This window comes from Leopardus geoffroyi, chromosome B3 (genome assembly GCF_018350155.1).
Source record: "Leopardus geoffroyi isolate Oge1 chromosome B3, O.geoffroyi_Oge1_pat1.0, whole genome shotgun sequence".
NCBI classification, from domain to species: Eukaryota; Metazoa; Chordata; class Mammalia; order Carnivora; family Felidae; genus Leopardus; species Leopardus geoffroyi.
The window spans coordinates 58721622-58745716 of record NC_059337.1 but is presented as its reverse complement, the minus strand read 5'-3'; the positions used below and the strand labels follow the sequence as shown (position 1 = coordinate 58745716).

General features: G+C 51.6%; 1 protein-coding gene across 6 annotated transcripts in view; it reads left to right on the top strand.

The window, feature by feature from the left end:
* DUOX1 (dual oxidase 1) overlaps positions 1–23946 on the top strand; it is a 34743-nt gene extending 10797 nt beyond the window's left edge. Inside the window, exons 14-35 of one of the 6 annotated variants that reach the window (XM_045449862.1) lie at positions 2039–2214; positions 2405–2523; positions 3132–3269; positions 3912–4025; positions 4755–4954; positions 5584–5769; positions 7855–8080; positions 8342–8435; positions 8722–8897; positions 11095–11164; positions 11576–11701; positions 12290–12468; positions 12614–12844; positions 13403–13502; positions 13826–13875; positions 15275–15402; positions 19520–19673; positions 20114–20346; positions 20574–20732; positions 21986–22141; positions 22385–22513; positions 23167–23946. In XM_045449862.1, the coding sequence (XP_045305818.1) occupies positions 2039–2214; positions 2405–2523; positions 3132–3269; positions 3912–4025; positions 4755–4954; positions 5584–5769; positions 7855–8080; positions 8342–8435; positions 8722–8897; positions 11095–11164; positions 11576–11701; positions 12290–12468; positions 12614–12844; positions 13403–13502; positions 13826–13875; positions 15275–15402; positions 19520–19673; positions 20114–20346; positions 20574–20732; positions 21986–22141; positions 22385–22513; positions 23167–23289 (3267 nt within the window). In that variant the 3' untranslated portion in view covers positions 23290–23946. Of the gene's footprint in view, positions 1–2038; positions 2215–2404; positions 2524–3113; positions 3270–3911; positions 4026–4754; positions 4955–5583; positions 5770–7854; positions 8081–8341; positions 8436–8721; positions 8898–11094; positions 11165–11575; positions 11702–12289; positions 12469–12613; positions 12845–13402; positions 13503–13825; positions 13876–15274; positions 15403–19519; positions 19674–20113; positions 20347–20573; positions 20733–21985; positions 22142–22384; positions 22514–23166 lie in introns of those variants that run through there. The other 5 variants (XM_045449863.1, XM_045449861.1, XM_045449865.1 and 2 more) reach the window with 5 other exon arrangements.
* The last annotated feature ends 149 nt before the right edge of the window (positions 23947–24095 follow it).

Sequence of the window (24095 nt, the reverse complement as noted above, 5' to 3'; positions counted from 1 at the left end):
ATCTTTTTTTTTTTTACATAATTTATTTTTTTAATTTATATCCAAGTTAGTTAGCACATGGTGCAACAATGATTTCAGGAGTAGATTCCTTAATGCCCCTTACCCATTTAGCCCATCCCCCCTCCCACAACCCCTCCAGTAACCTTCTGTTTGTTCTCCATATTTAAAAGTCTCCTATGTTTTGTCCCCCTCCCTGTTTTTGTATTATTTTTGCTTCCCTTCCGTTATGTTCATCTGTTTTGTATCTAAATTCCTCATATGAGTGAAGTCATAGGATAATTTGTCTTTCTCTGACTAATTTTGCTTAGCATAAGATCCTATAGTTTCATCCAAGTAGTTGCAAATGGCAAGATTTCATTCTTTTTGATTGCCGAATAATACTCTACTGTATATATATATATATATACCACATTTTCTTTATCCATTCATCCATCGATGGACATTTGGGCTCTTTCCATACTTTGTTGTCAATAGCGCTGCTATAAACATCAGAGTGAGTGTGCCCCTTCGAAACAGCACACCTGTATCCCTTGGATAGATACCTAGTAGTGCAATTGCTGGGTGGTAGGGTAGTTTATTTTTAATTTTTTGAGGAACCTCCATACTGTTTTCCAGAGTGGCTGCACCAGCTTGCATTCCCATCAGCAGTGCAAAAGAGATCCTCTTTCTCTGCATCCTTACCAACATCTGTTGTTGCCTGAGTTGTTAATGTTAGCCATTCTGACAGGTGTAAGGTGGTATTTTGTTGTGGTTTTGATTTGTATTTCTCTGATGATGAGTGATGTTGAGCATTTTTTCATGTGTCAGTTGGCCATCTGGATGTCTTCTTTGGAAAAGTGTCTATTCGTGTCTTCTGCCCATTTCTTCACTGGATGATTTGTTTTTTTGGGTATTGAGTTTGATAAGATCTTTACAGATTTTGGATACTAACCCTTTATCTGATATGCCATTTGCAAATCTCTTCTCCCATTCCATCATTTGCCTTTTAATTTTGCTGATTGTTTCCTTCACTGTGGAGAAAACTTTTATTTTGATGAGGCCCAAATAGTTCATTTTTGCTTTTGTTTCCCTTCTGGAGACGTGTTGAGTAAATTGCCATGGCCAAGGTCAAAGAGGGTTTAGCCTACTTTCTCCTTGAGGATTTTGATGACTTCCTGTCTTACATTTAGGTCTTTCATCCATTTTGAGTTTATTTTTGTGTATGGTGTAAGAAAGCGGTCCAGGTCCAATCTTCTGCATGTCGCTGTCCAGTTTTCCCAACACCATCTGCTGAAGAGACTGTCTTTATTCCATGGGATATTCTTTCCTGCTTTGTCAAAGATTAGTTGGCCATACGTTTGTGGGTCCATTTCTGGGTTCTCTATTCTTTTTTTTTTCCCCCTGGGTTCTCTATCCTTTTTTTAAAATTTTTAATGTTTTCATTTATTTTTTTAAGATAGAAACAGAGTGCAAGTGGAGGAGGGGCAGAGTGAAAACTGTGACATCATGACCTGAGCTGAGGTCAGACATCTAACCGACTGAACCACCCAGGTGCCCCCTGGGTTCTGTATTCTATTCCACTGATCTGAGTGTTTGTTTTTGTGTCAGTACCATACTGTCTTGATGATTACAGCTTTGTAATACATCTTGAAGTCTGGAATTGTGATGCCTCCAGCTTTGGTTTTCTTTTTCAAGATTGCTTAGGCTATTTGGGGTCTTTTCTGGTTCCATACAAATTTGAGGATTGTTTGTTATAGCTCTGTGAAGAATGCTGGTGTTATTTTGATAGGGATTGCAACTTTTATACCTTTTCAAGAGCAAGCTACATAGGGAACTGGCTGCCTGTTTTATTCCAATTTTATAAAATAGGCAGCTGAATCTGTGAGTTCCCATAAATGAGTTAACTTATGTAAAGCACTCAGAGCAGTGCCTGGGGCATAATAAGTGAGTGAATGTCACTGTCATTTATTATCCTTGAGGCTGATACCTGGGAACTACCTCTTTGCCCCAGGGTGGGTGCCAGGTCTTTGCACTCACTCCTGTCCTTTCTTGGCCTCAGGTGCTGGAGGCCACAGCTGCCCTGTATAACCAGGACCTGTCCCGACTGGAGCTGCTCCCTGGGGGGCTTCTGGAGAGCCATGGGGACCCTGGGCCTCTCTTCAGTGCCATCGTCCTCAACCAGTTTGTGCGGTTGCGGGATGGTGACCGCTACTGGTTTGAGAACACTAGGAATGGGTAAGGCCTTTCTGGACCCTTCTTCCAACCCCCCATTGGCCCGGGCCCCAGGCCCTCAGTGTGTAAAGTAAGCAACCCCATGGGCCCTGGATTCTCAACTGACCCCACCGAGTCCTCAGTCCCTCTAGGCCTCTTTCCTCAGGCCTCTCCGTCTACCACTGCAGTAGCTCCTCACCTCTCCCACCCCCAGGCTGTTCTCTGAGGAAGAGATTGCGGAGATCAGAAACACTTCCCTGCGGGATGTTCTAGTGGCTGTCACCAACACAAGCCCCAGCGCCCTGCAGCCCAATGTCTTCTTCTGGCATGCAGGTGAGAGACCAGGAGGTGATTGGAGGGATTTGGGGTCTGGTGCCTCATCCCTCCACAGCTGTGGGCCTGGTTCAGATGTGGCTGAGCAGTAGACCCCAAGGAGGCAGTGAGCAATGTTTCTGCCCTTGGGAACTTTGGCTCTAGGCAAAAACATGGCCACATGTGGCTGTGTAGGTCCCCTTCTGCACAACCCCAGGAGGTACCCAAGTGAGGGCAAGACTGAGACTCAGAGAGACCTAGAGAGGAGACTTCCATCTGGCTGGGCTGAGCCTGGGGTGGGTGTGACATCAGAAGGGCCCAGTGCCATGAGGATATCCTAATCCCACAGCAGTGACAAGTGAACTCTGTGTGTGTGTGTATGTGTGTGTATACATATGTGTATGTGTGAGAGACAGAGGCTGAGGTGCATTTTTGACCCCATTTGTTACCCAAGTAGGCAAACACCACATTCCTGGTATAATGACAGGGGTAAGCAGCTCCCAGCCCTCTGAGACTCAAAAGTCCCCCACCCTACCCTTTCTGTCACCCTAACTCCTCAGTGATTCTGTGCCAGAGCCTCTGGCCCAGCACCAACCCCCCCAATACTCTAGCTTCCTCTGTCTCCCCAGGAGACCCCTGCCCACAGCCAAGACAGCTCAGCACTGAGGGCCTGCCAGCCTGTGTTCCCTCCATCATGCGGGACTATTTTGAAGGCAGTGGATTTGGCTTTGGGGTCACCATTGGAGCTCTCTGCTGCTTCCCTCTGGGTAAAAGTGATGGGCAGGGTGGGGTTGGGTGAAATTTGTAAGTTGAGAGGTGGGAGTGGGGTGGTTTCATCTACAACAGATCATGCAGAGTACTATTCCTCTGGGCACATGAGGACAACATCACAACAGGAGGGAACATGAGAAGTATCTGACCTACAGATAAGTCAGTTCCAGGGAAAATTGCCTTCCTGTTCTCCTGGGGTCCCTTCAGGGCCCAGATTGGTTAGGAGCCACAATTTACAGTTATTTCCAGGAGCTTGGGCCTGGGAAATTGTCAGAGGCAACCCCTGAATGAGAACCAGTTGAGAACTAGCTGGGGCAAAGGCTTGACAGGTAGTCTTTGGCATGGCTGTGTGTATGTCCACTGGGAGAGTGGCAGAGTGGGTCCAGGTTTTGGCACAAGGACTCTGGACCTAGTCTCTGCCTGGGAAGGGACCTGCGCAGTGGAAGCAGGGGAGGCTGTGCAGGCATCTTAAGTGATACCCAAAGCTCCCTCCCCCCCCCCCCATCAATTCAATTTGAGACAATTGAATGGGCTGACCTAGGAGGTGGGGAAAGCAGGGGGTCTTGCCAAGGAAAGGGCAGTTGCTCTCCCCAGACCCCCACCTTCCTTTGAGCATCCTACTGCTTCTGCCCTCTCAGTGAGCCTGCTCAGTGCCTGGATTGTTGCCCGGCTCCGGAGGAGAAATTTCAAGAGGCTTCAGGGCCAGGACCGCCAGAGCGTCATGTCTGAGAAGCTCGTGGGGGGCATGGAAGGTAGGCCTGGAGCTGGCCAGGGTGGTGGTGGAGAAGATACGATTCAGGGCTGCAGTCTCCTCCCCCACCTCAGCAGCCTAAGGAAAAGGCCTCCCTTTTCTAGGCCTCTAAGCAAGCCAGGCCAGCTGGGAAGAGCCATGGAGGCATTAGGTGGACATTGGACCCGGAGTCCTCCACCCTGCATAGATTCTCCTAATGGTCCCAAATAAAGGAGATGTAATAGACTCATGGGAAGAAGTCACATTCATACATTTCATAGGCATACTATGATTCTCTAGAGTCCTGGGGAAGTGATGCTTTGTGGCATCTTACAGTGGAATTTCATGCAGTAGAGAAGTAATTAATGAAGGTCTAGAATCACGTTGAGGATTGGAATCTTGGTCCACAACTTTGAGCTTTTGGGTCTTAGGCAGATTTTGTAATCTCTCTAAACTTATTTTTTGTGACGTGTAAAACAGAACCAATAATAGAACTTACCTCACAGATATATGAAGATTAAATTAACTAGTTCACGCAAAGCACTTGGTACAGCATTGCACACATAGTAAACACACAGGAAATGGTACTTATTATTCTTTACATATGCTAGAGGTACAAGGGGTTGTTGAGAGGGGCTGACTCTCAGTACCTAAGAAGGAGCAAGGAGCTGTGGAGGCCTGGACCTAACTCCAGCCCTAAGCTGGCCTCCTTCCTCCTGGCCCCAGCTGACCCAGCCCTGTCTCTCCCCAGCTTTGGAATGGCAGGGCCACAAGGAGCCCTGCCGGCCTGTGCTGGTACACCTGCAGCCTGGGCAGATCTGTGTGGTGGACGGCAGGCTCTCTGTGCTCCGCACCATCCAGCTGCGCCCCTCCCAGCAAGTCAACCTCCTCGTGTCCAACAACCGAGGACGCCGCACCCTGCTGCTTAAGATCCCCAAGGAATATGACCTGGTATGGCCCAGCTGGTCCCTGGTTCCTTGTCCACATCCAGGGAGGCAGCCAGGGGAGGGGAAGGAGCACAGAATCAGGCTGGGTTTCTAGTCCCTGGCTGTAGTACCTGATAGAGAGATAAACTTGAACACATTCATCCTTCTCTGGGCCTGCTGGGTGACATGATCTCCACAGTCCCTTCTTCTTGCACAGTCTTCCCCCCTCCTTTTCTAAGGGTGCCCCAATAGGTCTTAGCTGGGAGTCCTTAGAAGAAGCCAGGCCCTCTTCCCTGTTGCCTGGTTTTTAGGATCTAGTGACTTGTTAGAAATTTTGGAGGGGAACTCAGTCACAGGCTGATTTTCAGCTCTGACTGTCTGTCCTCTGTCCCCTCCATCATCTGTCCCCCTGCCTTCCCCTGTCTTCAGGGCTGAATAGAGAGGGAAGAGTGGCTTCAGACATGCATCTTTGAATGCTAGCTTTGTGCCTATAAGCAAGCCATGGAGCCCACGGAGCACATGGAGTCTAGGAGATAACAGTATATCTCTTTTCCGAGGGCACTCTTTCCAGTGGCCCCTGACAAAGCTCATGTACAGCTCCTGGCCTCAAGAGGCCCTGACAAATGCTTGCTCTGCCTGTTGCTGCTTCCGTAGGTGCTGCTGTTTAATGTGGAGGAAGAGCGGCAGGTGCTGGTGGAAAACCTTCGGGGGGCCCTGAAGGAGAGTGGGCTGAGGTTCCAGGAGTGGGAACTGCGGGAGCAGGAGCTCATGAGGGCAGCTGTGACACGAGAACAAAGGAGCCACCTACTGGAGACCTTTTTCAGGCACCTTTTCTCCCAGGTGTGTATGTAGGGTCAGATCTCTCCTTGCATGTATGCCTATAGTTCCCTTACCTGCACAGGCCATGGGGTGATTCCAGAGAAAGTCAGGAGCCCTGACACTAACAATCAGTTCTACTGCGTTTTTGGCCCAATCACCTAGCCTTTCTGTAAGGAGAGGCTTCCGTGTCCACCCGTGCCGTTCTAGGGAGGTCATGTCAGGAGCTTTTCTGCATGTGTCACTCAGCTCTCTCCTCAGGGCTGTCCAAGCTTTCTGCCCTTACTTGACTTATCCTGACCAAAAGGCTGCAGAAATCTAGGGCTAGATAGGCAGTGTGGGGACACTGAAAGCCCTTGGTCCCCCCTCTTTGGAAGAGTGCAGCTGCCAGAGGCCACCATAGGGCGCGAGTGCTTCCCTTGCAGACTTCCAAGAATTACTGAGAGGCTGTGGGGAAACAAGTCAGGAAGAGAAATGCAAAGACTTGGCATCCATATCGGGCACAGAAATAAAGCAGCCTGGGTGGAGAATGGTTGAGAGGGAAGCTTGGTAGAGATAAGATAAATAGAGCTTATAGAGCATGCCCATCCCCCTCCCACTAAAGGAGTTTGTCATCCCTCTGGGAAGATGGGACATGCCCAGAAAGGAAGGCTAAGTGGTAAAGAATCCTGGATACAAAACTGATCCAGGAGATAAGCAGTCTAGGAGGTCAGAAAAGGTATAAAGTCTTCAGGCCAGTGGAGGGTCATGGTTCAGGTCAAATTTGGTGAGGACTTAAAAAGAGGTGGAAAATTTTGGGCTCAGAGGAAAGGAGCAAGAAGGACTGTGCAGAGGTGCCCAGAAAAATGGCAAAAAAAATTAATATTTGAGGAGAAGGAGCAGGGTTGGCTGGCTGGGGAGAGGATTCATGAGGGAAATGAGCATTTAATGGTCGTTAACTATGTGCCAGGCACATGACGTTTGTCATTTACCCCTCAAACTAGTTGAACTTGAGTATGCACTAGAATGGAAGAACCTCCAGGTGGAGTGATACATTGCCAGGGTCCAGGCAGGACCTAGGCACCTCTACTCAGGTCAGGACCCATCAGGGCCACAGGACTTCCTATGTGGGGGGTGACAGAGAGTGCTACTGTGTCCTGGGGGCAGCTGCCACCCCTTTCTACCTGCACAGTGTTCTCAGGTTTCAAAACACTTTCCATACAATGGCTGGTGTTGATTCTCACAATAGCCCTGTGAGATAAGTAGGAAAATGAATGCCAGACAAGTGAAGAGACTTGCCTGAGGTCACACAGTAAGTGGGTGGTAGAGCTGGGACAGGAACCCAGGTCTTTTGTCACCAGCCCCAGGCTCTTTTCACTAAAGCTCGTTGTTTGAAGCAACAAGGTTTGCCTCATGAAACCATAGCCAGGCTTGGGCCAGGGGACCCCAGTTGATGTCAGGAAAAATAGATGCTGTGGCCCGTGGCCTGCTTACTACCCTCACCGTCTCTTCTGATGCTGGGGCAGCCCCTGGGTGGGCTGCAGGTAGCCCGTGGCGGGAATTCTCCTTTCCCAAGCCCAGCTTTTTCTCAACTTAGCTGAGGCTTTTTCTCAGTGAAAACTCAGTGTAAGCTAGGACTGACAATGGGTCAGTTGACTCTGAGGATATGATGATGTCTCAGGAATTCTAAAGGGAGGACTATGACCTGGCCTGGAAGGGGCTAGGAAAGGGAAAGCTGCCAGCAAACAAGGTCACTCCTCTCTCTTAGCCTGCTCCATTTTCTCTGTGTGTTTACTTCCCTCTGTCTGTGTCTCTGAGCACTTGGAAGAACAGGGTGGTCTACAACTTCCAAGTTTTCCTGTGCTCAGGTCAAGACAGACCTGAGATATCTCAGTCCCAATCCTAGATTGTCTGCTTGGATCAAGTTGCATCCCTGGTCTAGTCAGCTAACATAGAGAGTCAGGGTTCCGTAGGACAAATGGCCCCAGGAACCACCTGCAGGGCATGGGGTAGTGCTGAGGGGACAGGGTGCTGGGCAGATGTCTGGAAAAGGTGGCTCCTATAAGCCTCAACTACAAATCAAGGAAGTCTTGTCTCCTTCTCTCTCCCTCTGCTACTGCCCGAGTGCAGGTGCTGGACATCGACCAGGCAGATGCAGGGACCCTGCCCCTGGATTCCTCACAGAAGGTACAGGAGGCCCTGACTTGTGAGCTGAGCAGAGCGGAATTTGCCGAGTCCCTGGGCCTCAAGCCCCAGGACATGTTTGTAGAGTCCATGTTCTCTCTTGCTGACAAAGATGGCAATGGCTACCTGTCCTTCCGGGAGTTTCTGGACATCCTGGTGGTCTTCATGAAAGGTAAAGGAAAAGGGAGTAATTGTCCAGGTAGGAGAAGATGGAAGGGGCTGGAAACTGAGGCTGGAAGGTAGCTTACCTGTTAGAGATGGGGAAGTGCTGGGACCAGGTCTCCAGCCATGGCAGACATCTGGGTAGATGTCAGGAAGCAGAATAACACCTCGTTGTGCCCAGCAGTGGGTCACACTCATGTGAGTCCCCTTCTGGGATGCCTGGGACTTAGGCAGGTAGGTTGGGGCTCTCACAGGGTCCTCCTTCTCCCAGGCTCTCCTGAGGAGAAGTCTCGTCTTATGTTCCGCATGTATGACTTTGATGGGAATGGTCTCATTTCCAAGGACGAGTTCATCAGGATGCTGAGGTTGGTCATGTGGGATAGCCAGAAGAGTGGGCTAGGGCAGGGACTGCTGGGGGAAAAAGTGGGATATAAAGGTGGGAGCCAAAGGGTCAAGTACAGGGGCTTCCTCCCCCTCTTCCTCCTCCTCTGTAGAGCCAAAGACTGTTATAACTAGGAGGGGTCTTGGAACGTGGTCAGTTGGGGCCCTTCCATGTGGGCTCTGAAGGCCTGGTGGGTTGACCATTGGGCCCTCATGTCTAGGCCTTAGGCCTCTTTTCAGGTCCTGATGGCTTCCCTCCCCCAACCCCAGGTCCTTCATCGAGATCTCCAACAACTGCCTGTCCAAGGCCCAGCTGACTGAGGTGGTGGAGTCCATGTTCCGGGAGTCGGGCTTCCAGGATAAGGAGGAGCTGACGTGGGAGGATTTCCACTTCATGCTGCGGGACCATGACAGCGAGCTCCGTTTCACGCAGCTCTGTGTCAAAGGTGGGGCGGCCTGGCCTTAGGGCTGACCTATCCATTAGACACAGCAGGCACAGTGCCCAGGGCCCACATACTTTTAGGAGCCCACAGAAATGTTTTAATTTCTTTTAAGATCAGAAGAATGAATATAATAATAATAATAAGTATGTGATAATACATCCAGCCTGGATTATATTCTTCTTTATATCAACATGAATGTAAAAAATGTTTATATTTTATAATTATATGTGTGTGTGTATATATATATGTATATATATACACATATATATATACATATATACACATATGTACATATACATATATATATTTTTTTCTTTGTTTAATGGAGGAAGGGGCCTAGGAACGCAATAGTGCCTACAGCCCACAAGAGTCATAATGCAGCTTTGCTTCTGGGGTGGGCAGGGTCAGGATGGGGCGAGGAACAGCAGCTAGAATTCTGCTTCTCCCAGCTGTCTGTCAAAGGCCCCTGTTCTTGGTGCCCAGGACAGGGGACTGTAGAATCTCCTTGTAACAGCCCTATCCAGGCCATATTCATCTGAGCTGGGGTATCTGGTGGCAGGGGGGTGCTCTGGTTTTGTTTGCCTTTATATGCCTTGTCTGCGTGCTCAGGAAATGTATGCTTGAGTGCATGGAGACCGACCTCTGTTGTCCTTCCCCCTACTTCCTGTCCCACCTGTGTCTGAGTCAGGTGGGTGGGGGCTACAGCCAGAGAGAGCAGGGGACAGGTAGCAGGACTCTGTGGTCTACTCTGACCTTATGATACCTTCACAGTTTCTCACTGGGTCATGTCGAGACCAAACCCAGTCCCTCCCAGGATTATGAGAACTTGGGGGAGCTGAGCAGCCCAATTCTAGATCCATGTGGGAGGGGGGCGAATTAGGCAGGGCACAGCTGGGACTCTGGTCAAGGCTTCACCTGCCTAAGGTGGGAGGAGAGTTGGTGGAGTGCACACCCAGCTCCCCTGATTCATCAGCTTTTCACCTTTCCCAGGCAGCCAGGGAAGTAGGCATGTAGGCCTGAGGGCAGAGCAGGGGCAGGTGCCTGGAAGTGAGCCCAGGCCAGAGTCCCAGGAACATCCAAGCCCCTGGGGTGGAGGAGACGAACTGGCTGGGAGAGTGAGGGTTATGTAGAAGAGTAATGCTGAGTACTGTTTTGTTTTGCTTTTAATTGTTGTTGTGCCTTGTTGTTTCCTTCAAATTTTACTTTGAAACATTTTAAATGTACCTACAGAAAAGGTACAAGAATGGCACAAGGAGCATCCCTTTACCATTCACCTAGATTTGCCTTTAGTTAATCACTTTGCCACATTTGCCATTTGCTGAAATTTGAGGGATAAACATCTATATTTTGTTTTAAACACTCTGATTTCATTAAATTCAGATTAATAACATTTGCTCTCTGGGCTGCAGGACCAGGGTAATCTTCAAGATTGGTTTAGCACTTAGAAGTGACTTGGATATTCCCAGGATTTGGATTTGCAGCTCACTCCTTCACTGCCCCTCCTGTGCAGCTCAGACAGAGAGGAATGCGTGGCTCGTGGGAGAGTGTTTTTCTCCCAACATTTTATAAATTTATTTATTTATTTTGAGAGAGAGAGAGAATTTGAGGAGGGGACACACAGAGAGAGGGAGAGAGAGAATCCCAAGCAGGCTCTGTGCTGTCAGTGCAGAGTCCGACATGGGGCTCGAACTCATCACCTGTGAGATCATGACCTGAGTCAAAATCAAGAGTTGGATGCTTAACTGACTGAGCCACCCAGGTGCCCCTATGAGCGTTTTTAAACACAGAAAAGTGGAAAGAATTTTATGGTGATCTCTATATGTTTACCACCTAGATCTACACTTAACTCTCAGGAGATTTTAGGCTGGAGGGTTGAGCAGGGTTTTAGTAGCAGAATGGTCTAGCAGGCAAGTTGCATACAGTTCCTGAACTCTACCCCATCAGCCTGATAACGGTCCTAGGAGTGGGGCCAAAGGTGGACACATGTCCAGGGGACACTGCCTGGCCAACTTTGTTTCAGGCCTTCTGTCTGCCCACTCATGGCTGGGTCTAGTTTCCACAGAGAACACAGGCTGAGACTAGGGCACCCAAAGGCAAGGGTACTGGCCAGAGGCCCTCTACAGTATGGATGTGGGGTAGCTACCAGGTCGTCCTGGGCTCTGGGCCCTGAGCCGTCCCCTAGTCCATCTTTGTGTTGCAGGGGTAGAGGTGCCTGAGGTCATCAAGGACCTGTGCCGGCGAGCCTCCTACGTCAGCCAGGAAAAGATCTGGTGAGCCCTCATCTGGGAATGTTGGAGGGAGGCTGGGGTTGGGGAGTTGCCTTTTCTCTCCCCAGAATGCCTGGTATCAGGGGCCCCACTAGCCTATGTAGTGTCTTCATGCATATTAGAAAAAAACACTCCTTACTCTAGGCGGACGCAGCCCTGCACCAGGAAGAGCAGAGAGCCTGGTGGATTTCAGCACTCACCTGCTGCCAGGGTCAGATGCCCTTGTATGTGTACCCTTGGCTGGGACCCCCAGGATCTGACTCATTCTCTCTCTAGGTCCCTGTGGGAATCTTGCTGTCCCCTGTCTGACAGTTCTGACCCTTCCCAACAGAGTTGGTCTGAAGGCAGACAGGGGCAGCAGAGGACCAAGTGGCTCAGGCGGCCAAGGTCCTATCTCTCTCATTTCTGTCCTAGTCCCTCCCCCAGAGTGAGTGCTCGCTGTCCCCGCAGCAACGCTGAGGTGGAGTGGACACCACAGAGACTGCAGTGCCCCATGGACACAGACCCTCCCCAGGAGATTCGACGGAGGTTTGGCAAGAAGTACGCCTGCTCCTCCTGTTAATTAAGCCCAGGCAGTTCATCCATCCCTTCAGCATGCATACAGTGATTACTGGGTGCCAGGCATGGTCCTGAGCCCAGGGGTGCTGGCAGGATGAACAGTCCATGCCCAAGAAGATCCCAGTCTGACAAGATGGTCTGGTACACTGACAGTTACAAGGTCCCACTGAAGAATGTTGTAAGAGTGGTAAGAGCAAGGGGCTTCAGAGCTCAAGGAAGTGCTCACCTCTACCTGGGAAGTCAAGGAAGGCTTCCTGGAGGGTGTGTCTTCTGAGCTTCCAGTAAAAAATGAGAACAGAGCAGGTAAGAGTGAGGAGCTACAGACTGGGAGGGGAGAGGACTGAGTGAGTGGGAACTGGGGTAGAGGGAGTGTATCTCCTGGGGTGAACTGACCAAGTGACGTCTTGCAAGGCTGCCCCTACTCTGACAGTTGGCTTGAAGAGTGTGGTATATAGCCTGTGGGGTCTGAACCCTGCTTGGTTTGAGCAACTCGATGCCCTTTCTCCGCTGGGGAGGCGGGCTGCACTAATGGCAGGTCCACAGCCAGAGCCAAGTCTTCCTGTCTCCCAGGGTAACGTCTTTCCAGCCCCTGCTGTTCACGGAGGCTCATCGGGAGAAGTTTCAGCGCAGCCGTCGCCACCAGACCTTGCAGCAGTTCAAGCGCTTTGTGGAGAACTATCGGCGCCACATCGGCTGTGTGGCCGTGTTCTATACCATCACCGGGGGCCTTTTCCTGGAGCGGGCCTACTGTGAGTGCGGGCAGCCCCAGGGGTGTGGCTCCTGCCAGTGTGCCCGGCCTGCTTGAAGGAAGGCTGCTGTGGGGGAGGCTCCACCTGCAGGCGGCACTCTTTCCTCTGCACTGCGACCCCCTTATCCACCTGGGCCCCTCCACAGACTACGCCTTCGGGGCTCACCACATGGGCATCACAGACACCACCCGCGTGGGCATCATCCTGTCCCGGGGCACGGCCGCCAGCATCTCCTTCATGTTCTCCTACATCCTGCTCACCATGTGCCGCAACCTCATCACCTTCCTGCGCGAGACCTTCCTCAACCGCTACATACCCTTCGACGCCGCCGTGGACTTCCATCGTCTCATTGCCTCCACTGCCATCGTCCTCACAGGCAGGACCTGGGGGTCCCAGGGATTCTTGTCGCTGTCCTCCCGCCCACCCCCCCCTGCTGGCTTCCCCTCCTCTGAGAGCACCTCCTCTCTCTCTGGGCTTGACTTGAGTATAAATCTTGGAAGTCCTCGGGAGGGTGGAGCTGGCCCCACAGTGGTGTGAAATAAGCCCAGGGGCCACTCACTGCCCCTTCCCATGCTTCCAGAGCCACCTCATCAGCCTCCAGCTGACAAGTTACCAACACCCCAGAACAAGTGCACATGTGTGTGATCTCTTCCAGTTTTTATGCTGTAAAACACACTATGAGAGAAACCAAAAGATAGAATTTCTAATGGTATCATTTCAGACTCTTGTGGCTGTGTTCATGGATGGTATATATGGAGCAGGGGTTGGGGGAAGGAACAGGAGGTTGATTAGAGATCAGAGGTACAGATCCCTAGGGTCCTTCTTCAGGCTCCCAATTCTGGGTGGCTGGAGTCCTTCATCTTGGGCTGAATGGGTTGAACACCCCCACCGGGCTGCCCCCAGGCTCACTCCCACCCTTCCTGGTCTTCCTTAGTCTTACACAGTGCGGGCCATGTGGTGAATGTGTACCTGTTCTCCATCAGCCCACTCAGTGTCCTCTCCTGCCTCTTCCCTGGCCTCTTCCATGATGACAGGTGAGTGAGTATGTGCGTGTGTGTGTGTGTACGTGTGTGTGTGTACGTGTGTGTGTGTGTGTGTGTGTGTGTGTGTGTGTGTGTGTGTGCGCATCTCAAGGTAGGGGTATTCTTTATGGATGGAAAGAAGCAAATTCTCTTGGCTGAGAGCAGAGTATCACCTTCCAGATTGTAGAGACAGACAATGACCAACCTGAGCCTTGGTCCCAAATGGGCAGAAAGGGACACTAGTGGCTGGCTTGGGGTGTTTCCTCTGGAGGATTCTTTCTGGAAGTCCCAGACATCTCCTCTCAGCATCCTTCCTTGCTTTCCGTTCTTGACAGGTCTGAGTTTCCCCAGAAGTATTACTGGTGGTTCTTCCAGACTGTGCCAGGTGAGAGCCCTCCCTGTTCTGAATTTCTGGTCTGGCTCTGAGGTGCGGGCTCTGGGTTCTGTCTGCCATGAGGCAGCCTAGTAGCACTCACTTGGCTCTCACGGTGAGCCAGGCTCTGCCTTCTGGTCCTAAGGACTCTCCTGGGCAGTAGGAGCCTCTGCTATCCAGTCCTTCTCTTGGGAGCTTGGCTGGGCTACTGCCCCACTCTGAAGTTCCTCCTTCTGTAGAATGGGAGTGGACTCCCTCACCTCCCACCCCAGCATACACAACCTACCATGACAGTAGCTTTGAGTGCTGTGCCCAGCTGTATGTCAGAGAGACCGGGCTCATTGTCAAACTAGGCAGAACCCCCCATCCCTTGTAGTCTTCTTGACAAGGGCTGTTTAGGGGAATATTCCTAACTCTTCATAATCACCCATTTTAGAACTATTATCTGTGAATCTATTCAAAAGCTTCTTGAACCTGTTTATATTTTCAGTCTATTTCCTCTTTGGGGTAACACATTTTCTATATTCACTCCCCTCTGTGAAACACAGCATTTTTTTTTTTTTAATCCTAAAACGATCTGCTTTGAACTTCAGAGTGCTTGCTAATTCCTGCACAGTGGGATTTAGTGGATAAGGCTGTGTTTATGCTCTCCTCTCCGTTCAGGTCTTTACAGGCTTTGGTTAGATCTCTTCTTAACCTCTGCTTTTCCATACTGCAGGGCTCTAATCTTCCTAATTTCTGCCTCTCTCCTCCTTAATCACTTGAGGGGCCATTCTCTGGCCCCACACTTCCATCCTGAATCTTGTATTGCCCTCTCGTGTACCCCAGGCCTGGGATCCCCTGTAAAGGGGGTGCCTCCCACCAACTCTGGGATGAACCCAGGGGACTCTGGTGGTCACACTTACTCACTAATGGTGCCATTGCTCATGCTGTGTCAGCCAAGTGTGATGCTACAGGGACGTAGGCCAAGCCTTGACTCCACGGGGGCAGGGCCTGCAATGTCCAAAGTCTGACCTAGAGGCCAAAGTAGATGCCCCATGGATTCATTCATTCATTCATTCAGCACACATTTATAAAAGTCCCACAGGGTGCCAAGCCCTACAGTAGGCACTAGGATTCAGTGGTGAACTAGCAGTCTGGTCCCTGTTCTTGTAGGCCTGAAAGTCAGGGAGGTGACAGACATAAATGGCACAGTTACTTGAAAAATAACAGTCGTGACAAGGTCTATGAGGGAAGGGTAGAGTCTGTTGAAATAAAAGGCACCTGTGATCACCAGTGTGGGGAGAGAAGAACAGAGAAGCCTGGGCTTCTGTGCCCTTACCCAGAGCAGTGGAGTGGAAAGGGGACCTGATCCATGGCAGCCTCAGAATGGCCCAGCTCCTCTGCCCTTCACCCCATGTTCATTTTGCAGGCCTCACGGGGGTCATGCTGCTCCTGGTCCTGGCCATCATGTACGTCTTTGCCTCCCACCACTTCCGCCGCCACAGCTTCCGGGGCTTCTGGCTGACCCACCACCTCTACATCCTGCTCTATGTGCTGGTGAGGGCTAGCGGGGTTTTGACAGGATGATCCCAGGGTGGCAGTGAGGACCGAGACATCAGTTTTCTATCCCCTTAGTTATTTCAAGACTCCTCTTGGCTTCTCACTTCAAAGCTGGAGGTTATAGTATGGGGCTGTCAAGCAGACTGACCCCAATATACAGCACTTGGAAGATGGGTGCCCTGACATGGGTTTTGCAGTAGCAGCCGTACTAGGCTGGTCGACATTTCTTGCAGATGTCATTTCTTCCCAGCCACTCATTCTCCAGTTCCAGTGGCTGGTTTGGGCTCCTGGGAGGACTTCCTACTCTCGAGGGAGCATCACCCTTTTTAAGAGAAACTTATCTGGGGGCGCCTGGGTGGCGCAGTCGGTTAAGCGTCCGGCTTCAGCCAGGTCACGATCTCGCGGTCCGTGAGTTCGAGCCCCGCGTCAGGCTCTGGGCTGATGGCTCAGAGCCTGGAGCCTGTTTCCGATTCTGTGTCTCCCTCTCTCTCTGCCCCTCCCCCGTTCATGCTCTGTCTCTCTCTGTCCCAAAAATAAATAAACGTTGAAAAAAAAATTTAAAAAAAAAAAAAAGAGAAACTTATCTGAATTTAGTTTTGCCACTTTTGTTCTGATCTTGTTTTCTAGAGTATTAGCACCCCACCCAGCTAAGTGCCACCTGTAAAGTTAATGAGCTTGCTCCAAATGTCTTCACTTGGGCTGTTGATACAATGGGTTTTAAAGAGCCTGTCTGTTCCCTTTCCTTCTCCTTAACCTGGGCTCTTGCCTCCCTTCCTTCACATTCCCTCTCTTCTCTTGTCCTGTTCTCTTTACCTTCCCTGGGTTTGTCATCAATTGCGTCAGCTGGTTAGTTCCAGAGCTGACTGTGATCTGTGACTGTGTCATAGCTCTGCTTGGCCTGCCTTTCTCATGGACACGGGCAGTTCCCTAAAGGGCACCCTGAGGGTCTCTCTGAGAAGCTAAACTAAGGTCCAAGGCCCCAGTGTCCCCACTAATGATAGCTTGGCTGCCAGCATTCAAGAAGCACAGAGCCCACCTGGATGCCATCTGTCACCTGGCTCAAGGCAGAACTTCACACAGGGGTCTCCCTTGTCCTGAGACACAGGGAGAGTCCATTATTGCCTGGGTCAGGCTGGCGTCTGTGGGCTGCCCTCCCTCCTCCTGTCCTCACTGATTGGAAAGGTCTGTTTCCATGCTGCCTGAGGCTCAACACTTCATGGTTGTGAAGATGACTACCCAGTCTTGGCTTAGGTTGTTTCCTAGAACTGATGATGTTTATTTCCAAAGAAATCTCTGCCCTCTTCGGAAGCTGAGGCTAATTTATCCCTTCTTACCCACCTTTGCTAGGGTGGAGCCCTAGCATCTGGGGTTATTGTTTCTATGAGGGATGGAGATGATGTTCTTGTTTCTGGTGAAGCAGGAGCTTCTTTGAACTAGATGGGAGACCCAGAGGAGTGGCCAGGCCAGACAGGGCTCCCGGAGACCAAGACCCCTTTCTGACTTACTCCTGGGTTTGGGGGCTCACTGGGGTTTAGAGCCACCCTTCCTGCCAGCAGGGAAGTCAGCAGCTCAGAAACGTGCAGGACCCTCTGCTGGGCAATCCTAGCCCTGGCCTCTAAGGAGAGTCTCACCTGGGGGGATATCTGGGCCAAAACTTCTTCCTTCCCATTTATCCCTTATGTTACTATTTTGACTTCAGGCAGAAAGAGAAGTCACAAGTAAAGGGCCCCAGTGTGGAGCAGACCCTGCAGAAGGATGCCCAGGCTCCTGCTCCAGGCTAAAGAGGGCACGGCTAGCACAGCAGAAGCTGAGCTGGCGGCAGCTCTCCTGGTTCATCAGCCAACCATGAGTCTGCAGCAGCTTTGTGGTTTAAAAGTAGAGCCAACACCAAATGGGGTGTATAAACAGAGAAGTATGAGGTCACCCTCACATTGTTCTCAGCCTGGCTGGATGCTTAGAAAGCCTTGAGGGTGGGCATGGTCTCCATAATGAAAGAAGAACTTGGGGAAACCAGAGCCAGTTCAGAGAAGAGCCCACAGAGGTTTAAGTTAGTCCTGTGGGAGAAGGCCCAGGAATTCAGGAATGCTGAGCTGGGGAAAGAGAGAGAGCTGAATGAGGAACCACAGTTCAGTTTAACAGTTATCTGTCTGTCGGAGGTCTAGTATGCGCTAGTTTGGTGCTAGGCCCAGTGGACCCCTTGGGAACTTAGGATTTGCTGCAGAGGTAAGTGCCATGCGCTTGAAATGATCAAAATGAGCAGACAGTATAGGATTAATTGCTGAGCTGAGTGTTTCAGTGAGTTACAGTAGCTCACTGAAGGGAGTTTCATTTGGACCAAATTGGTTAGGGAAGACTTTGGGGAGAAGATGGGTCTTGGGCCAAGCCTTGAGGAGAGGTAAGCTGAGATTTGACAGGGCAGAGCGGAATCCGAAAAGCATTCCAAGTAGAAGAAAGGGCACAAGCGCTGGTGCAGAGGTGGAAATGATGATGGAATATTCAGGGCATAGAGAGGACAGCCCTGGCTGTGGATGGCCCCAGGGAATTAGGCAGTAGCAGGACATGGTGGACCTGTATGGGCTGCACTTAACCGCTGAGGCGCTGTGGCTCAGCTGATTGGCCGTGCCTCATGGGAGAGCACAGAGGAGAGCAGAGTGAGAAAGCCAGGTTTGGGCAGCATGCAGGATCAGGGGTGGGAGAAGGAACAGAGGGCCGGTGGAGGAGATGGAAAGTGAGTGGCCTGAGAGAGCTAGCACAGCGTTGTTGCAGAAGTGGAACGGAAGGGGTAGTTGCTAGTGCCACAGACTGCCAGTGGTGGGAGCAGATGAAAGGAGACCTTGGGGTCTGGCCATTCATGGGGCCGGTGAGCCCTCAGTGAGCAGGGCCTGAGAAGAGGTGGAGGCAGGAGCCAAACTGACCAGACTTAGGAGCAAGCAGATGGGAAGAATGGGGGCAAGTAGTGTCTGACCTTGTCAGACTAGCTTGTTGGGGAAAGGACCAGAGCTGGACAATACCTGTCAGTTATTTCATGGAAAAGGGAGGACTGGTTAGATGTTCTTAGTCTCTAAAGGGAGAGGACAGGGGTGCCTGGGTGGCTCAGTTGGTTAAGCGTCTGACTTCAGCTTAGGTCATGATCTCACAGTTCGTGAGTTCGAGCCCTGTGTCAGGCTCTGTGCTGACAGTGTGGAGCCTGGAGCCCGCTTTGAGTTCTGTGTTTCCCTCTCTTTCTGCCCCTCCCCTGTCATGCTTTCTCTCTCTCTCTCAAAAACAAACATTAAAAAAAAATATTTTTAAAGGGAGAGGATAATTTAGAGGAACTCCTTTTACTGAATCAGTAGTTATTAAGTGTCTACTGTGTGCCAGAAACTGCCAACAGCTGAGAGTAAGATGGGGGAAAAAAAAAAAAAAAGGACACCTCCTTCCTCTACAGTCCAGGGAGTGAACGGGCAGGAGGTGTGGGGCAGGGGGAAGAAAAGTAGTGTGGATGATGATGAGTGCCCTGAAGGGAGTTGACTGGGAGATAAGATAGAGAGGACTGAGGGAAGGCCCAAGGAGGTAGCGTTTCTGCTGAGGCCTGAATGAAATGGAGGCTGCCATGGGAGCCATGGGAGAGGGAACAGCAGGTGCAAAGGTCATGAAGCAAAAAGGATTTGCCATGTTTAAAGAACAGGGAGGAGGAAATGTTGGCAGGCAGAGGCCCAGAGCGTCTCAAGGTTCTGTGGTGTAATGGGAAGTCCACTAAGGCTTTTTAAGCTGGGATGGAATGATAAAATGAACTTTAAAATGTCACACTGGCTGCCTTGAAGGGACTGCGTCATGGTAGGGCACCCTAGTAGAAGACCAGTTAGGAGGCTACTGCAGGAGAGCGGGTGAGAGTCAAAGTTCCAGGAAGGTGCAAGTAGTCTCATTCATCATGGACGCTCTGCAGGATGGGGCTGGGGTTGGGAGTGGTTAGATTTGGGAACCTGAAGGGAGCCTAGTACTTGGAGAGGTGGGGATGGAATGAGCCCTGGGGAGTGTGGGGTGGGTGGAGAATGCAAGGGGCTAAGGGCCAAGCTAGCCAGAGACACTGTTGTGGGTATGGCTTGGTCTGAGCTGTATTCTTCACTGTCTCCAGCTCATCATCCATGGCAGCTTCGGCCTGATCCAGCTGCCCCGTTTCCACATCTTCTTCCTGGTCCCGGCACTAATCTATATGGGGGACAAACTGGTGAGCCTGAGCCGGAAGAAGGTGGAGATCAGCGTGGTGAAGGCAGAGCTGCTGCCTTCAGGTACCAGCCTTTAGGCTGTCAAGGGGCCACCTGGGTGGTACTGAGGAAGCCAGTGGGGGGTGGGGGTGGGGGTGGCAGAGCCCGGACCTTGCAATCTCCTGACCTGACCTGGCCAGTGGAGTTGGCAGGGCCCTTGAGCCAGAAGTGATGAGGGAGCTGGCAAGGGAAGCTCTTTGCCAGAGGACCTGAGCCTCTCTCGCAGCAGAGAGTAGAGGAGCCCAGGCCAGGTGGCTCCTTTCCCTGCTGACCACCAGCACCAGTGCTGCATAGCTCCTCCTCAGGGTGGACGTGGCTTAAGGGGAGTAACGCCTTCCGGTGTGGGGGAGGCCTTCCTTGTCATATTCCAGAAGCAGAGGTGAGGCTTCAGGTGGGGAACTCTCTGGAGGCCACAGTGTTGCTGGGCCCTGGACAGCAGCCTCCTAACCACTTCTTTTCCTCAGGAGTGACCCACCTGCAGTTCCAGCGGCCCCAAGGCTTTGAATACAAGTCAGGACAGTGGGTGCGGATTGCCTGCTTGGCTCTGGGGACCACAGAATACCACCCCTTCACACTGACTTCTGCACCCCATGAGGACACGCTCAGCCTGCACATCCGGGCAGCAGGGCCCTGGACCACTCGCCTCAGGGAGATCTATTCACCTCCAACGGGAGATGGCTGTGCCAAATACCCGAAGGTGACCAGGCCCAGGCCAGATGTGCTACATGCCCCCACATCCCCTTAGCAGACCGTGGCCCTGCAACCCCAGGCTCCCCACTGTGTTCCTCCCCTCCCCCAATCCAGAGACTGGTTGTCCCAGGTAATGCCACAGTAGCCGCTTTCCCTTCACTCCTGCCTCCCATTTCCAGTTTCAGAGCTATGGTGGTGGTGGAGTTTAACTCAAACCCACTCCTCCTCTTGCAGCTGTACCTCGATGGACCATTTGGAGAGGGCCACCAGGAGTGGCATAAGTTTGAGGTGTCCGTGCTGGTGGGAGGGGGCATTGGGGTCACCCCCTTTGCCTCCATCCTCAAAGACCTGGTCTTCAAGTCATCAGTCAGCTGCCAAGTGTTCTGTAAGAAGGTGAGTGCCCCCTCCTCCTGCCAACCCATGGCCCCTGATCCCAATCACTGGATCCATCTCTGCCTGTCTCTCATGCCTCTGTTTTTGGCCTGATCTGGGCAAGGCCAAGTTGACTTGCTCCACAGGGACCAGAATATCCCCAGACCCTAAAGAACAGAGTTGGAGAGGGGTAAAGAAACCCACTCCCTCTTACAGAGGAAGCCAGCACTTGAAGGAAGCATTGTTGGGTGAGGAGAAGGAAGGGCACACTTAGGGTGGGGCAAAAGTGAAACTGGCTCTGCTTTCAAGAGGAAAAGGAGGGGAGGTGGCAAGGCTGGGCTGATGGGCTGGGTTGGCTCCAGGAACACAGCCCAGGCCCTTAGGCCCCCTCCATACCGGGTCCCTTCACCCCAGCCTGGACCTGGTAGCAGGCTCCTGCTTGTCTCTCTGGGCCTGGCAGGTGAGTCAGGGGCACAGGAACGCAGCGGGCAGGGGCCTAGCCCATATGCTGTCAGCATTTAGATGGTGACACGCAGCTTCTCTGCTCCTCTATTGTGCCAGCTCTGGCTCTTTTTTTGTTTGTTTAATGTTTATTCATTTTTGAGAGAGGGGTGGGGGGCGGGCAGAGAGATCAAGACAGCAAAGAGCCCGGTGCAGGGCTTGAACCCACAAACCGTGAGATCATGACCCAAGCTGAAGTCAAGACACTTAACTGACTGAGCCACCCAGGCATCCCTCTGCCTCTGCTTCTTAACCCAACACAATCTCACTTCATCCTATTCAGAAGTTGGAGATGGGTCCCTCCATGACAGCTTCCATCCCTCTAGTCTCTCTTTGAGCCCACTCCCATCTGCTCCAGGCAGCAGCGTCTTCTGTAAGGCTCTTCTGTGACATGACCCTCAGTGGGACCATATCTCTCTGGGCTAGGTTTGGTTGGGAGCCCAGCATCCTGAAGAGGGCCCATTGGAGGGAGTGGCAGGTCCAGCTCAGTGTGAAAAAGCGGCTTCCTACCCCATTAGACCTTCAGCTCACTTGACAAGTGTCCTTTTCCATCACCCCAGATTATTATTCCCTTCTACCTCTCCATGACCTGGGGTAACGCCATCTCCCACTCCAGAGCCTGATCCTATGGCCCCACAACACTCCATCTCCCCAGGCTGTCTGGGGAAAGGCACAAGCTGACTGAGACCAGAGGGTTCTATTGCTATGGGGATCCCCGGGAAATAGGGAGCCTGAGATGAGCCAAGTCCTAAGCTCTAGCCATGTATCCCCAGATCTACTTCATCTGGGTGACACGGACCCAGCGGCAGTTTGAGTGGCTGGCTGACATCATCCGGGAGGTGGAGGAGAATGACTGCCAGGACCTGGTGTCCGTGCACATCTACATCACCCAGCTGGCTGAGAAGTTTGACCTCAGGACCACCATGCTGGTATGTCAGGGCCGGCCAGGCAGGGCAGCTAGGTGGGTATGTGGGTTGGTAGGGTGAGGCACATGGCCAAAGCAGGTGGGTGGACAGCTCAGGCTCAGATGGCAGGAAGCACAGAGATACTGGTCCTGATCCTCAGCCTCTAGATCCCTCCCTTCCCCACTCCCTGTCTCCTGGGCTGCAGGCTGACTTGAGCTAGGCAGTGACCCTGATTTTCCTTGGCCTGATCTGCCCCTGTGCCCCCAGTACATCTGTGAGCGGCACTTCCAGAAGGTGCTGAACCGGAGTCTGTTCACGGGCCTGCGCTCCATCACCCACTTTGGCCGCCCCCCCTTCGAGCCCTTCTTCAAGTCCCTGCAGGAGGTCCACCCACAGGTCAGTCCCACCCCATATCAAGGTTCTCCTGGCCTTTATCATCTGAGGTCTGAGCAAACCTTCCAAACCAGCTCCATGAGGGAAGGAATTGACTTCTGGTGAGAACTGATCACCTGGGAGATAAGTGGGGGTAATTGAACAGAAAAAAAGTAGGGGTTACTTGGGGGGCTAAGGGAGGAGGCAGGTGACAGGGACTTACCACTTCTGAAGCCATGATGCCTATCCACAAGGAACAGCTTAGTGACTGAGCTGGTCCTTAACATAAACTCAGAGCTACTCTTACCACTAATACTGAGCCAACCCTCACCCTGGACACTGAGCTAACCTTTACCATGAACATTGGGTTAGCACTTAGTGAGACACTAAGCTATCCTTTAATTTGAACATTGATTAACCCAGCCCCTTATCTTGTACCTGAAGCTGACAAATGCCTTGGAGGGGGTAGAGGTTGGACCCACAGGAAGCAAGTCTACCAAAACTGAGCTAGACTTAAAAACACTGAGCCAACCCTCACCACGCATGGTACAAAGCAAACCTTTATGAGAAACATGGAAGGAGCATCACCAAGGACTCTTGCTGGTCTTCAACATGAACACTGAGCCAGCCCTCCCTCTGGACACTGAGTTAGCCTTCATGTTTTCCTCCCCCAACAGGTCCGGAAGATTGGGGTGTTTAGCTGTGGCCCCCCTGGCATGACCAAGAATGTGGAAAAGGCCTGTCAGCTCATCAACAGGCAGGACCGGACTCATTTCTCCCATCATTATGAGAACTTTTAGGTCTCCTGCCCAGGAGCTCTGCCCACTGCACAGCTGAGCAGAGATTTGGGCCTGCACCTCACTCTATACTTCCTGTTTCTGGCTTGCCCAGCCTTCTCCCCCCATTCCTGCCTCCCACCTCAGTCCAGGTGGTCATGGTCAATCACACCATATGGATTCAGACCATATGAGTCTAGAATGTCTCAGCCTGGAGAAGTAGGAGGCACTGTCTGGGAAATGGAGGTTGGGAGGTAGGAGAGCTATTATTGCTTTGGGGCAAAGTGACCCCTCTTCTTCCAAACTAAGAAAAAACATCAAAAGACTGGAGCTGACAAGCAGTGTATATGCGTATAAGGGGGCTGTGAGCCTAAGGATGAAGTAAGAGCACAGCTGCTGGCATCTTGGAACTCCTTCCCCAAAACCTCCTCCTCCTCTGGGGCTTCCCGCTGTCATAAGGGCTGGCAAATGCCTTGGAGGGCATAGAGGCTGGAGCTGCAAAGAGAAATTTACAGGAACCCCTTTAGCATCCTAGTCTAACAGCACAATTGAGCTGCTCTCCCCAGTTTTTAAACATGTATTGTAGTCAGAACCCAGTCCACTATCTTTGTAGTGCTCCTCAGTCCTTCTCTCTTCTTCCTACTGAAGTAGTCTCCTTTACAAATAAACCACATTTCTGCCCTCTGGGTTTCAGTATTCTGCTCCAGATTGGGGTAGGCACTGGCAGAAGCAACTACTCAACCAACCAGGTAACCTAGGCTGGTGCAGACAGTCCTCTGAATTTGCCAGTATCTGCTGAATAAAGGAACCGGCCCAAGGCCAAGTGCTCT